General features: G+C 51.6%; 2 protein-coding genes across 3 annotated transcripts; both read left to right on the plus strand.

Annotated features, from left to right (window-relative positions):
• The first annotated feature begins 705 nt into the window (after nt 1-705).
• APOA5 (apolipoprotein A5) lies at nt 706-5209 on the plus strand. 2 transcript variants are annotated; one of them, XM_004749896.3, is made up of 4 exons: nt 706-868; nt 2657-2708; nt 2837-2948; nt 3480-5209. In XM_004749896.3, the coding sequence occupies exons 2-4, from the start codon at nt 2669-2671 to the stop codon at nt 4429-4431; spliced, it is 1104 nt and encodes a 367-aa protein (XP_004749953.1). In that variant the 5' UTR covers nt 706-868; nt 2657-2668; the 3' UTR covers nt 4432-5209. The 2 variants fall into 2 exon arrangements, with proteins under 2 accessions (XP_004749953.1, XP_044936443.1); XM_045080508.1 differs by lacking the exon at nt 706-868 and adding an exon at nt 1537-2134.
• Nucleotides 5210-6494: 1285 nt separating this feature from the next.
• On the plus strand, nt 6495-14632 carry ZPR1 (ZPR1 zinc finger). Its single transcript, XM_004749891.3, has 14 exons — nt 6495-6712; nt 6895-7056; nt 7430-7520; nt 7886-7956; nt 8620-8706; nt 8861-8983; nt 9344-9394; nt 9556-9622; nt 9979-10049; nt 10759-10848; nt 11334-11444; nt 12074-12160; nt 13282-13347; nt 14042-14632. The coding sequence occupies exons 1-14, from the start codon at nt 6542-6544 to the stop codon at nt 14174-14176; spliced, it is 1383 nt and encodes a 460-aa protein (XP_004749948.1). The 5' UTR covers nt 6495-6541; the 3' UTR covers nt 14177-14632.
• Nucleotides 14633-14705: the final 73 nt, after the last annotated feature.

The following is a 14705-nucleotide window of genomic DNA, read 5'->3' on the forward strand; positions in this document are numbered from 1 at the left end:
TTTATTTTATTTACATATTTTTAAAGATTTTATTTATTTATTTGACACAGAGAGGCAGGCAGAGAGAGAGAGGAAGCTGACTCCCTGCTGAGCAGAGAGCCCAATGCAGGACTCAATCCCAGGACCCTGGGATCATGACCCGAGCCGAAGACAGAGGCTTAACCCACTGAGCCACCCAGGTGCCCCTATTTTATTTGAGAGAGAGAGAACATAAGCAGGAGGGGCAGAGGGAGATTGAATCTCAAGCAGACTCTTAGCTGAGTCCAACACGGGTTTTCATCTCATGACCATGACACGGGGAAACCCAACTGCCTGTGTTGCTCAGGCTACCTACAGCTCCCACCCCTGCCCTCCACCCCCTACCCCCACCTACCCCCCCTCATTCTCCCTTCCCCAGGTCATTAAACAATGTATCTTTTCCTCCTGCACCTCCCAGTCCCTGGTAATCTCTATTCTACCTTCTGCCTTTGCCTTTGCCCATTTTAAATACTTCATTTGAGTGGACGCCTACAAGATTTGTTTTTTATAGTGTCTGGCTTATTTCACGTGGCAAAATGTCATTAAGACCCATCCATGTTAGAACATGTGTCAGAATTTCCTTCCCTTTTAAGGCTAAATAATATTCCATTGTGTACATAGCCCACATTTTGTTTATCTACTCATCTGCCAATGGACACTTGAGGCTGTTTCCCCCCTTTTGACTCTTGCAAAGAGTGCAGCTATGAACACAGGGGTACAGCTATCTGTTCCAATTTCTGCTTTCAGTTCCTTTGGGTATCGACTCAAAAGTGAAATTGCTGGATTGTATGGTGATTCTAACTAATCCCAACTAATTCAAACCACACCTGAAAAAAAGAAGAGAGAGAATGTAAGTTCCCCAAGGGATAAGCTATTTCGGACAGAGGGAGAAGCGTGGAGGGAGGCTCAGGGTCTTGAAAGAGAGGGCATGCTCAGGGAATGCCAAAGGTGTGGTGTGGGAGGAGATGAGACCGGAGTGGGTTGGGACAAGCCATGGCAGAGCCAGGCAGAGGATACCCGGAGTAGGCAGGACTTTGGCAGAGACACCTGCCTGAGGCTATGCACAAGATCACGGTAAGAGGCAGGCATGGCTGTGATGTGACTGGTAGTGGAAATGGAAGATGGGGGACCCATTCAAGATACATTCAGAAGCAACATTCAGGAGTTCCTGAACGTGTGTTTAAATATATGGAGTAGGCGTGTCATCAAAGGTCTGGGCTCTTGGGCTTTCTCTCCTCAGAGGCCCTTGGGGGTGCAGTTCAGCCTTTCCCGTGGGAAGAAGCCTCCTCTTGCTCCAATTCTTTGGGCCCAGCGTCCCTGCCTCTGATGTCTCTCACGGCCTTTACCCTGTCACATCTGACTTCCCTGTGTCCCAGGATTATTTCATAAACTGGAAGATGGGAACACTCTTTTTTTTTAAAAGACTTTATTTATTTGACAGAGAGAGATCACAAGTAGACAGAGAGGCAGGCAGAGAGAGAGAGAGAGGAGGAGGAAGCAGGCTTCCTGCCTAGCAGACAGCCTGATGCGGGACTCGATCCCAGGACCCTGAGATCATGACCTGTGCTGAAGGCAGAGGCTTAACCCACTGAGCCACCCAGGTGCTCCGAGATGGGAGCACTTTTAACCCTATAAAGGCTGGCTGTTTCCAGGCCACGGGAGGGCGTATAGTGAGGCTATCCAGAGCCGCTGGGGTTCAGGCTGGCCCCTGGCCACTGGCCCCATCTGGCTGGGGCACCATGCCCACTCTGGGCAGCTGAGTAAGAGCGGGGCCCTCCGAGGACAGTCTTTCCTCTGTTGGTGGGCTGGCCAGTGGGTCAGTGGGAAGGGTGAAGGTCATGGGCCTTGGGGGGGGGTGGATCTGGGTGAGGAGTTCAGCCTCACTCCTTGATAATCTTTCCAGGTGGCGCCTTTCTGCTAGAGCAGCCCCCTGATACCAGGGCACTCATTAACCCTCTGGGTGCCAGGGAAGGGCAGGAGGTGAGCCCTAGGAGGCAGCTGAGGTCAGCCGTCTTTGAACCTCCACGTGGTATTTACTCAGGGTAGTTGTTGCCAGAGGCCCAGGCCCCTGGAGTATAAAGCCGAATGTCTGCTCTCTGTGCCCAGAACTGAGCAGGTGAGCGGTGCTGGGTGGAGGCACGTAGGTCAGAATCTGCAGGAAGGGGATTGCCGGGGTCTCGGCAGCGGGCTGGGGTGGGAACTGAGAATGAAGGACACCCCCCTTGGAGCACTGGGGCAAAGTTGTTTCTTCCCCCTTGGGATCCCACTCCCAGCTGTGGAGTGGGAGGGAGGGAGACAGGTGAGCAAGGCAGTGACAGCATAAGTGGCTGAAGTTACTGCTTGTGGGGTCTTGGGAAGGCGGTTGGGGAAATGCTACAAAGCTCCACACTCCATGTTGTCTGATCCAGGTGAAAAAGACCCTTCTCTCTCCCGAGACACCCTTTCCCTCCCAGCCTCACTTAGATCAGTCCTCGTTAGCCCCGGCAGCTCTGTGCTCCCCACATCTCAGGGAAAGGTTGACAGATTTGGGGCAAGTTGGCCCTGAAGCAGGGCCCTCTGGGGCAAAGCCGGGAGATATCCTTCCTTTGTTTCTTTACCGTAACCCTAACCAGCCTTGGTTCACCTTCTTTCTGAGTAGACAACAGCAAGCATGGTTGCGGTTCTGACCTGGGCTCTGGCTCTGCTCTCAGGTGAGTCTCCAACCCTGACTTCAATGTGGAGGTGTGGGTGGAGGCTGGACTGAGGGGCCCCATATCTATCCCCGGGGCGGCGGGGACGGGGGGGGAACCCAGCCTCTAACCACCCCATCCCTCTCCAGTGTTTGCAACTGTTCAGACACAGAAAGGCTTTTGGGACTACCTCAGCCAGAGCAGCAGGGACAAAGGCAAGACCGCGCGGGTCCAGCAGCAGAAGCTGGCATGGGAACCCACGTGAGTGGCTAGGACAAGGGGTGTGGATGTGGGAAGGAGACAGCCTAGCAGTGGGATGGTGTGCTGCCTCTGATTCCTCAACCTCCTCAGTCCTCACTGGCACAGAGGAATGGAGTTGCACTACTTCTGCCTCCTCCTAGCCTTTCTGGGCAGTGCAGCCCCCTCTGCCCTCAGTATCACCCCCACCTCTGCCCTGATCTCACCATAGCCGCTGCCCCCTGCGCACTGAGGCATGGGACCTGGGAGATGTGAAGGGACCTTCCCCCCAAACAGCCCCCAGAATGAAAGGAGTGTGTGAGTGTCCAGGTGCATCTGTGTTTCCTTGGGCAACGTTGGTCTGGATTTGCACGGGTCATATGTTTACACTTCTGTGTATGGAGTCGTGTGGCTGGCCCACAGCTAGAACTGGAGCCCAGCCTCCCAGGCCACTGCCCTGCATCCTTGGTCTCCCCAGGAGATCAGTGAGGGATGTCTCTAGGGTAAAGGTGGGGCTAGCAATATGACAGTCTGGATGTCTGTCCCCCTCCCCAGGAGTCTGAAAGACAGCCTTGAGCAAGACCTCAGCAATTTGGACAAGTTTCTGGACAAGCTGGGGCCTCTCAGCGGGCAGGCGAGGGAGCCTCCCGGGCTCCCACACGACCCTGTGGGCATGCGGCAGCAGCTGCAGGAGGAGCTGGCGGAGGTGAGGGCGCGCCTGGAGCCCTACATGGCGGAGGCGCACCAGCAAGTGGGCTGGAATCTGGAGGGCTTGCGGCAGCAGCTGAAGCCCTACACCGTGGAGCTGATGGAGCAGGTGGCACTGCGCGTCCAGGAGCTGCAGGAGCAGTTGCGCGTGGTCGGAGAGGGCACCAAGGCTCAGCTGCTGAGCGGCATGGACGAGGCTCGGGGCCTGCTGCAGGAGCTGCAGAACCGCGTGGTTCATCACACCGGCCGTGTCAAGGAGCTCTTCCACCCCTATGCCCAGCGTCTGGTGACCGGCATCGGGCGCCACGTCCAGGAGCTTCATCGCAGCGTGGCTCCGCATGCCGTAGCCAGCCCCGCGCGCCTCAGCCGCTGCGTGCAGACGCTCTCGCGCAAGCTCACGGTCAAGGCTGAGGCTCTGCACGCGCGCATCCAGCAGAACTTAGACCAGCTGCGGGATGAGCTCAGCGCTTTTGCCGGAGCTGGCGATGACGGTGCGGAGGAAGGGGCCAACCCCGACCCCCAGATGCTGTCCCAGGAGGTGCGCCAGCGACTCCAGGCTTTCCGCCACGACACCTTCCTGCAGATCGCCGACTTCACCCGTGCCATTGACAAGGAGACCGAGGAGGTTCAGCTGCAGCTGGCACCACCCCCGCCAGGTCACAGTGCCTTCGCCCCAGAGTTTCTCCAAGCTGAGAGCAGCGAGGCCCGGAGCAAGCTGCAGGCCCGTCTGGAAGACCTGTGGGAAGACATCAACTACAGCCTTCATGACCGTGGTCTCAGTCATCTAGAAGAGCCCTGAGGGTCTACTGATCCAGACTCATTTCCTGGCTCCTTGTCTAAGCCCAGGATCTGAGCCCCTGGCGTAGCTCAGTCCTTGAGCTTGGCCTGTTGGGCAGAGGGTGGAGGGCCCTGCACAGGATAGGCGAGGTCACCCAAGGGGACTGTTGTCCCTGGCAATCCAGCCTCCTGCGATTCCCCCATCCAGATGCATTACACTCACCAGGCTTTGCAAACCCAGCTTCCCGTGTTCATTTGGGAATCCTCATGAGTTACTCCATTCCAGGATGGTGGGAGTGGGGAGGGAGAAAGGCACTCTGTGTGCAGGTAATTAGGAGCAATGCAAGCCTGTTGCCATGGTGCTGGAAGCCTGGGCCTCTTCTTCCTGGGGCTTGACTCTGATCCCTTCTGGCCCCCTGGTGGCCACTGCTACCGCTGGTCTAGGGGAGAGGAGCTCTTTTCTCCCCAGGTCTGCCATGACAGCTTCTTTTGGGGGAAGAGAAGGGAGAAATGAGGAAAATATGATAAGAGCGTGTGAAGATGTGCACATGTTATCTCTGCTGGCTCTGATGCCGGTGGGTACAAATGGTGGGGGTTGCGATGGGAGGGAGCAGAGCCTGCATTTTCCTTCCACAACTCTACATCTAAACAGCTGACCAAGCCCTACATACTGTGGGGGCTTCTTAAAGCCTTGGGGAAGCATACTGTGTGTCCTCTCCATCTGGGGCCCCTCACTTCTGACTTCCAGGCTGAAGCCTAGACTTCTGATTCATGAAATAGAGGCATATGGTGGAAGCTTACTTGCCTGGTGTGACTCTTATTTGAGCCATGTCTAAAAGCAGTGACCTTACCACTATTCTCCAAAGCACACCCATCACTCACTCATTCCAACCCCTCAATGCTCTGTCTCAGGGACCCTCTCCCAGTCCAGGTCTGCCAGAGGGTCCTGACTCTGGTCAGACTCTGCCTTAGATGACGGCTGTCCACCATGCCTGGGTGTGAGCCTGGCTTAGAAACCCTTCCTCTGCACCTGCATTGCTCACCCACCTTCCCATAGGACAGTGTGTATGAAGTGCAGGCTCTTGAGGTGGCCTGTCTCCTTTGTTCCTGTGGTTCCAGATTTTGAATGGCCCCCTTATGACTGACACTCTTCTTGAGAACTCCAAATCTTAAACTCCCCAATTCCCCATGTACAAACTCACTTGGGGGCAACAAAGGTCCACACATAGATCCCTCTGGGAACTGTGAAATCTGGGATGGGTGAAGTGGAGTGGAAGAGGAAAGGGTATATGCACCCTGTCCAGTGCCTTTGGAAGGTCCTGTCCAGCACCCTTTCCTCTGCTTGCAGCCTGCCCTGCACAGGGTTCTCAGCACCCCATATGAATCTGGCCTGATTGTGCCTGCAGGCTGGAGCTCTTCCTGACACCCTGGATTTAGCACCAGAACTGGGTGAGAGGTGCCCAAGGAAAGGAGATATTGGAAAGGAAAGTTTAACCACAAAAAGAGGTGTGTTTTTTGTTGTTAGGAAACTGAGGGGTGAGTCAGCTGGGGTTTGATGTGCTGGGGATGTTGGGGTGGGAGTAAAAATGAGGACTGCGTTATTTGAGGCTGGAATTTGGACGTGTTTAGGAGGGCAGAAATGAGTGAAAACAGAAAAGGAAAGAATGCTTGAGGGACTGAGGGAGGGGAATCAAAAGCCGAAGCAACGTCTGGCCCAACAGTGGATGGGAGCCTGAGCCAGGTGCGGAGCCCACCTCCTCAGGGATACCGAGGGACAAGCCAAGCCCCTTGCCATAGTCTCCTGTAGTCAGATTTATGGACCAATGGTTAGAACCCTGTAGAATGGAGCTATTGCGAAGGAGCGAAACAGTGCCTTGGGTCTGAGAGGACGTCCTGGAGGAAGTAACGCCTGAACTGAGGTCGAGGCAAAGCGTGAATCAGGCTCGCTTTGGAAGTCTGGATCACAGAATCCCAGCAACGCAGAAACCTGGTCAATCACAGACCCCAGGGCCCAGAGTCTGTGGCCTCTTTAAGAAGGGGCGGGGCAGCAGCTCACGGAAGCGTCGGAGGAAGGGGTGGGGCCCGAGGGGAGCGGAAGCCGGAAGTGGAGGCCTGCTCTGCGCGTGTTGGCTATGGCGGTCAGCGGGGCTGTGGAGCCCGGGCCACCGGCGGCTGCTGCCGCTCCCTCGCCCGCCCCGGTCCGGGCTCCAGCCCCCGAGCACCTGTTCCGGCCTATCAGCGCCGAGGACGAGGAGCAGCAGCCCACCGAGATCGAGTCGCTGTGTATGAACTGTTACCGCAATGTAAGGCGGGGGTTCGGCACGGGGCGGCGGGAGGTTGGGCTGAAGCGGGGAGGGGTTGGTGGGGTTGGCGACCCGGCCAGGTGGGCCCAGCTGGGGACCCGGAGGCGAGGCACGCCCCGGAGTCGGTAGACGGGGAACTGGGGCTTCACTGGTTCTTCGGAGCTGCTTTTCTGCTTCCCCAGGGCACGACGCGCCTCCTGCTCACCAAGATCCCTTTCTTCAGAGAAATAATCGTGAGCTCCTTTTCCTGCGAGCACTGTGGCTGGAACAACACCGAGATCCAGTCGGCCGGCAGGATCCAGGATCAGGGAGTGCGCTACACTTTGACCATCAGGGCCCAGGAGGTGAGAGGACCCCAGAACAGTCTGGTGTCCTGCAGAAGGCTCGGGAACTGGAGTCAGAGCTGTCCTGCGACCTTGAGTAAATCCTGCCGTGTGTCCAAGCCTCAGTTTCCTCCTTCCTAAAGTGGGGTTGGTGCTGTCAGATGCTCAGGTGAAATAAAAGCTTGTGAAAGTGCTTTGTAATTACATTTTGTCGGAGGGAATCAGATGAGTGGTACTTGTTCTCCGTAGTACCCAAACCATTTGGGCAGCTGGCTTCATGGTGTACTGTTCGGCAGGAGTAGTCTGGATCCCCGGACTGGAGACAGGAAGAAACAGCTGGGCTGCGGTCTGTACTGCTGACCTCTCTGGACTGAAAGTTTTTCTCTCTGCCCAGGACATGAACAGAGAAGTTGTGAAAACGGACTCTGCCACTACAAGGATCCCGGAGCTGGATTTTGAAATTCCTGCCTTCAGTCAGAAGGGAGGTAGGTATAAGGTCAGGCTGTTTGGGCTGATCATGCCCCACTGCAGTCCTGCTTTTATGCAAAGACACGGGTGCCAGGTCTGGTGGCTGGTGTTTGGCCATGTTATCACTGAGACCTTCCTTGGTTCAATATAAACAGGAAGCTTAGATAAAACAGCTTGAGAAACTAGATTGTGTTAGTAAGGCTATAATGTGTTCATTAGAGAGTCTTAGCATCACTGTTATTGGAGATGAATGGAACCTTGTTTAGGCCTCCTCACTTTATAGTTGAAATCAAAGCCCAGGGAGTTCCAAGTGAATTGCTCAGTCATACGGGCACTTGGTGGCATAGTCAGGACTCACGTGTCTTTTGTTCTTATTCACTAGCTCTGACCACTGTTGAAGGACTGATCAGCCGTGCTATCTCTGGCCTGGAGCAGGATCAGCCTGCCCGAAGGGTGAGCTGGGATTTTCTGATGGCAGCAGCTCAAGGCATAACGACCAGTCTATGTTTGCATAGAGTGTTCAGCTTCCTGTGTAGCTGAACCATCTCGGACAATGTTGGAGAACGTCTGGAGGACACAGCAGGGATGCTGTCGCTGCCGGGATGTTGCCCATGTTCTTTCTCCCATCCTTTCCACTTCTCTTTCCCCAGTGTATGTTCAGACCGTCTCTCAGACAGGCAGTGTAACATTACCTCTGAAGAGCCTTTCCTAATCCTGTGGGATTTATCTGTACTTCCTGAGTGTTCCATTGTACCGTATATTTACTATGACAGGAGTAACATAATCGCATATGTCGTCATACGTCTTCCGAACTGGCTGGGGAGTCCCATGAGAGGAGTCTGGTGTGTTTACTGTTGTATCTCTAATCCGGCATGAGAGCCTGGCCCAAATGGTTGGGTGATGAGAAAAATGAAGCTTATTTGGCACAACCCATAAACTTCAGACTTCCTTGCTGTACTTTACTGTGAAGTCTGAGTCTCTCTGTTCCTTCTTACGTGAGGCAGGTGGTGACATCCTGATGGAAGTGACATAGATGTGACAGGGAGTAGGGGCATAAAGTCTGTCATGATGGCTGGGGAGCCCCATGACTATCTCTTTACTATCTTTCCCTATCAGGCAAATGAAGAAGCTGTAGCTAAAAGAATTGATGAGTTCATTGTCAAACTGAAAGAGCTAAAGCAAGTGGCCTCTCCTTTCACTCTGGTGAGTATGGAGGAACTCTAGGTGCCAGATTTAGGGGAGGAGAAACCCTTAAGACTGTCTGGGTATTTTCTATTGGTGCCCAAGAGGTCTGGTGGTAGGCAGAGAATCTACGTGATTTCTTGTTGTAATTACTTCCTCTTCCCCCATCTGTCAGATCATTGATGATCCCTCAGGGAACAGCTTTGTGGAAAACCCCCATGCTCCCCAGAAAGATCATGCCCTCGTGGTCACACACTATAATCGGACTCCACAGCAAGAAGAAATGCTGGGGCTCCAGGTAAGTAGCTTGAAGAAGCCAGAAGAATGCTCTGGCATTATCTTGCTTTCTGGATCGCTTGGAATCAGTGGAATCTTACTTTGTCATTGCTGCCCTGTGTATCCTACCTTCTGACGTTTATGCATCTTTTCTGGCTCCTGTCAAGACTTAGGATAAACTTTACAGTAAAAGTTGGCAGTGGGTGTGATCTTAAGTTTTGTTCTTCCCTGGATTGGGGCTTTGCTTCCTGCTCTCTCTGTTAAACCCATGAGGTCGCAGCTGACATAAACAAACCAGAGTCTTCTGTCTCACTCCAAGGCAGGCTGGTGGGGAGGCCGAGGTATCTGTGCCAACGTGTGATTTGTATTTCTGCTCTGCTAGGCTGAGGCGCCACCAGAAGAGAAGCCAGAAGAGGAGGATCTCAGAAATGAAGTGAGTCCGTTGGCTGCTGTGGAGGAAGGAGCAGGGCTGTGGGTGGACACTGATGCCACTCGGTCTCCCTTCCTCACGACCAATGTGGGCAGCCACCAGCATGCCAACTGAAGTCTGTAGCCTGAGCAGGGCTCACGGTATGGCCCCATGTTGTGTTCCAGGTGCTGCAGTTCAACACAAACTGTCCAGAATGCAATGCTCCGGCTCAGACCAACATGAAGCTAGTTCGTATCTTTTGTCAGGCAGCTGGGTTGCTCTTCATCTGACTTGGGCACAAAGATTATATGCAGGCTGGGGAGTACTTCCTTCAGGAAAGCGCAGTGATGAGGAAGGTGTTGCCTTTGATGAAACAGTGTACCTTGGCTTTTGGGTTCAAAGAGAGAGTTAGGCTATGGTTTCTAGAATCCTGTGTTGCCATGGATTGCAACCTTGCCCTCTTCTGGAGGACTGAGTTAGGCTGCTGCTTATGATTTCTTTCCTATATCCCTAGGACTGGCAACTATGTTTTTAGGGTTTGGGTTTGTTCTTCTCCAGAAGGTAGTCTTGCTCTCCTGGAAGCAGATTTCCTTACCTCCATCTTCCAGAAATCCCCTACTTTAAGGAGGTTATCATCATGGCTACCAACTGTGAGAACTGCGGCCATCGGACCAATGAGGTGGGTAGGCTCCATTGTTTGGGAAGATGATTAAGGTAAGGGTAAACCCTGTTTAACTTTGATCCTTCCTAAAGCTGTTTTGGGATGAGGTGGGAGGAAGCTGGGTTTTTCTCTTGGATGTGGTGTAGGGTGAGGAGCCCTTAAAGGAACTGGGAATTAGTGAAATAAAATTAGAGATACCATAATTCATTTAAGACATTAAAGATTGGTAATATGGAAGAGGTAGGTGCCCCCCCCCCCGTCGCCTTTTGGAGAGACTCTGACTTAACCTCTCAGAGGACTGGAAGTGGGGGAAATGCAGATTTCGACTCTAGTAAAAAACTTTCTGGATCTCTCTGAAAATAGAATGGAGGGTTATAAATTACTTTTCCCCGAGTGTATCCAAGCATAAGCTCTTTAAATACTGAACCCAGAATATTACAAGGTGCATCCACATGTTGGGAGTATTTGAAAGTCTGTTTCAGCCTCAAGAGTCAGTTTTTTAAAAGAGGCAAATGCAGAGTTTGTTGGCAATTTGACAGGCTCTTGGCCAGCTCTTGGTGTTTCTGGTTTGGGTGATTGCTGCCACTGTTGGTTTAGAAGGCTCTGTCCTTGGTAGCTGGTAGGGGGCGTGATTGGAGGTGTAAGCCAGTCCTCTGAGGGCTCCCTTACATGGGTGAGGATTGGAATCCTCTCTGCTGCCTGTTCCTGACTACTGTTGTCTGTGCAGGTGAAATCTGGAGGAGCGGTAGAGCCCTTGGGCACCAAGATCACCTTCCATATCACAGATCCCTTAGATCTGACCAGAGATGTGCTCAAGGTAACACCCTGCTTGGGAAAGTGTCTGTCTTCCTCACAGGGGCTGTCTCTATCTAGAGGAAGTTGTCTTTTTTGAAATTCTGTCCTGGGGTTGTGGGGTACCGCCTTACTTCTCTGGGTTTCAAGATCCCTCAGCAGAATTAATCCATGGTAGGAAGGACACATTTCGAAGGTGACCCATAAGTACTCTGATGATTTGGCAGCTTTTTGCCTTCAGTGGCTGTAAGGGCCCTTGTCTCGGGCCTCTAACGACAGGATACCTGCCAGCTTGGAGCTGTGACTCAGAATGTCTCTTTATTAGGTCGGTTCCATTTCTGCAGTAAACATGGATAGGAATGAGTCTAGCTTTAGTTGGAGAGTCCGAGAAGACTTGGGCAGCTTTCCCCTCAAACAGTCAGTGGTGGTATTAAGTTGGCATGAAAACTCCGAGTAGCCTTCTCGAAGAGGCTCCTGATCTAAAGCCCAATTTGCTCTCTCATCTCCCAGTCTGAGACGTGTAGTGTGGAAATCCCGGAGCTTGAATTTGAACTGGGAATGGCCGTCCTCGGGGGCAAGTTCACCACATTGGAGGGGCTATTGAAAGACATCCAGGAGCTGGTGAGTCGCCGAGTATAGTGCACGGTTGCTTCAGCAAGGTGGCTATGGGGAAGGGACTAGAAAGCCTCACACGTCCTAGTTTTTGCAGCTGTTAACTAGAGGTTTCTTTGCCTTAAAGCTGATTTGAGAGACTTAAATAGTATTTTGGATTGTGAAGATAGGTTTAGGGGAATGAAAACTCCCAGTCCTCCCTCTGGGACAATATAGATACTTTGTGGTTTTGGTAAGTCACTTATTTCACTGTAAAATGAGGGGAGGAGGGTCCTTCCAGCACCTGAAACTCCCCAGCTTCAGGTGTTGACTTAGCCCATATATTTATTTTCTTGAATCATTTCACTTTATTGATTCCCAGTTGTCAGGCGTTTTGTCATTGTAAATTACAGTTCACTTTGCATTTCTTCAAATGAGAATTAGAGGTCCCCTGGAAGGACATTTTTATAGTTTTTATCTCCAGTTGTCATCTTGGCAGATTAATGTCTGTGCTCTTAGCAGTGGCTGCCTACGTCAGAAAGGTGGTGTGGAGACCGAACTTCCCTGGCTGGGCACCCTCCTGCCATTCCACACCAGCTTTATGGTCAAACCCAAGAAACAGCCAGTGTCCCTAGCAATTCTGATGCTATTTATTGCAGGTGACCAAGAACCCTTTCACACTGGGTGACAGTTCCAATCCTGGCCAGATGGAGAAACTGCAGGAGTTTAGCCGGAAGTTAGACCAGGTGAGATGACTCTGGCCCTTCAGTAGTTGTGGTCCTGGGTGCCCGTGAGCAAGAGGCCACCTACCCCTACCCTGTCCTGTTGCCTTCTGAGCGTCTAACCACTGTGTTGGGTATTCCCCATGTCCTCTTTCTTGGTTTTCTCCCTTGTGTTGTTAGAGCCTTATCTCTAGTAGCTTCACTTGGGTTTTTCATTTCCACTGACTTGTTTTCCCAGAGCTTTTTTTTTTTTTTTGGTCTTTAAATACTCTCCCTCATTCCTTTGCCTCAGCTTCCTGTTGTTCTAAGGATGTGGAATTTTTTTCTTTCCTTTTGAGAATGTTAATGTTGGTTTTGCTTCTTTTGATGTTATATTTTCCTTGCATAGTTTCCATTTCCTTTTAAGTTGCCTTTTTTTTTTTTTGCTTGCTTGTTTTTATTTTTCCATTTAACTTTCAGACACAAAGAAGTGGGGGCTTTGCTTATGTGTCTGATAGTCATGGATTGTCGTTTTAAAAGTAGAGGACTGAAACACAGGAGTGGAGCTGAATCTTATTCATGTTGAGCTCCTTGTAGGGTGATTTAGCCTAGCCATTTTGTGGAGGTAACCCCAGTGCCAGAGTCGTTAAGTTTTTCTTCTTGGGCTGCCCAGATTCCCATCAGCGGGTGTTCTGTTTCCTGGCCTGAGGAGGAGGACTTGGCTGCCAGTGTTCTGAGAGCTGAGTGTGGGCAGAGAGCTGGTTGTGTATATCTGTTTACGATGACAACACGTTCACTTAACCGCCTGTCCGTGCTGCCTTTCCCTCCACCTTCAGCTGGGCTGGTGTCCCCTAGGCCTTAGCCAGCGGTGGTGGCAGCTTCTCCACGGACTCCTGCAGATTTCTGCCGAGGTTGGGGAAGGGCAGTGGTTGGCCTGCGTGGAATGGGAGAGGAGGTGGGGATGTCAGAGTGCTGCTTCAGTAGGCTTCGTACAGTCCTTATTTTAGGTCTTCTCTACTTCACTTCATCAGGAGGTACCTCATGTCAGCAGTTTCTGAAACTTGGGCTTTCTGCCATGTAAACTGGGTTGGTTCTTTTCTGGCAGACACAGCCCCTTCCTACCAGGAGCTATGTAAAATTGATGTGCTATATTCTCCCTCCTTTAGATCCTTCAGGGTGACATGAAGGCCCACTTTATAATGAATGATCCAGCAGGAAACAGCTACTTTCAGGTACAGAATACCCTCCCTGATAGGGCATGGAGATACATTTTCTGACCTTCTTGGAAGATGTATTATTTCTCCAGAAACTGGAGACTTGATTCTGAATGAACTGCTCTTTATCAAGAAACCTTAGAATTTGAAGAATAAGGAGATAGAGGGGGAGGTGGGAGGGATTGTAATTGTGTGTCGAGAGGGGGAAAAGATACTCCTAGACTCTTCCTCTCTCTAGTCCATCTCTTGTCCCCAGCAGTGGAGTTGTCATTTAGAAAACCTAATTGTGGAGTGGAGGGAAATGGTGCCTTGTCCAGAAGCTGAAACAGGAAACTGGAGAGGCTTTCAGATGGCTGGGGAGATACTCTGGTGATTTATAATAACTTCGAATATTTTGAGCAGTTATTATTGGTTAGGCAAAACTGAGGTTTCTCTATGATTAAGACTATCATTAGAAGGTGCAGATAGAAAGTTTTTTAGGCAGACTGTTCCCTAATTCTGCCTAGGGCAGGACGGTCCCTTTCCGGGGACTCTGTTGGGCTTCTCTTGCTGCTTGCTAGTTGAGCCTAACTATGGGGAAATGGAGGCCTTTACAATAAAAAAAAAAATTAAGGTTTTCGGGAAGTGGGTGTTGGAAGCCACCTGGTAGCAGTAGTAGGGGTGCAGGTAGCTAGGTGGCACAGGCACTGACTGTCTGTCCTTGGCCTTGCAGAATGTGTACGCACCTGAAGATGATCCTCACATGAAGGTGGAGCATTATGAGCGCACATTTGCCCAAAACGAGGAGCTAGGGCTCAATGACATGAAGACCGAGGGCTATGAGACAGGCCTGGCCCCACAGCGGTAGCAACAGGCAGTTCCCGAGCCAGCCTCTCGTGCTGCTCAGACCGAAGGGTTATTTATTGCTATCGGGAAAGGCTGGGGGTGTCCTTAGCCCTCATGTGGGGAGGACACCTGGTCTGAGAGATATGGGCAGTTTTGTGAACAGTTTGTGATGGAAGTGCAAGCCTGTTGCTTTACTTGACTGTATCTTAGAGGTTCTGAATTGGCCTGGGAAGAAACCCAGAAATGAACCATGGGGCATGTCATTATCCCTTTTTTTCCTACCAGCTCTTTACCCTCCCTGCACATAATGCTCTGTCTAGGGTTGGAACTCTGAAGACGGAAGACAGCTACATATGGAGTTTGGGAGTTGGCTGGGGAATATAAAATACTGGCTTTACACAGGAAAAGAGTCTTCTGAGGGGAGGGAGTCCAGCACAGGGGAAAAAGCTCTCATTAAAGTGACGGCTTTCCAACAGGACTGGGCTGTGCATTCACTTGTCCTTATTTGATATCATGCTGGTAGAATTCAGCCTCCTGAATAAATTTTCTCC

The sequence above is a fragment of the Mustela putorius genome, unplaced genomic scaffold, assembly GCF_011764305.1.
Source record: "Mustela putorius furo isolate JIRA1106 unplaced genomic scaffold, ASM1176430v1.1 tig00000460_pilon_pilon_pilon, whole genome shotgun sequence".
Lineage (NCBI taxonomy): Eukaryota > Metazoa > Chordata > Mammalia > Carnivora > Mustelidae > Mustela > Mustela putorius.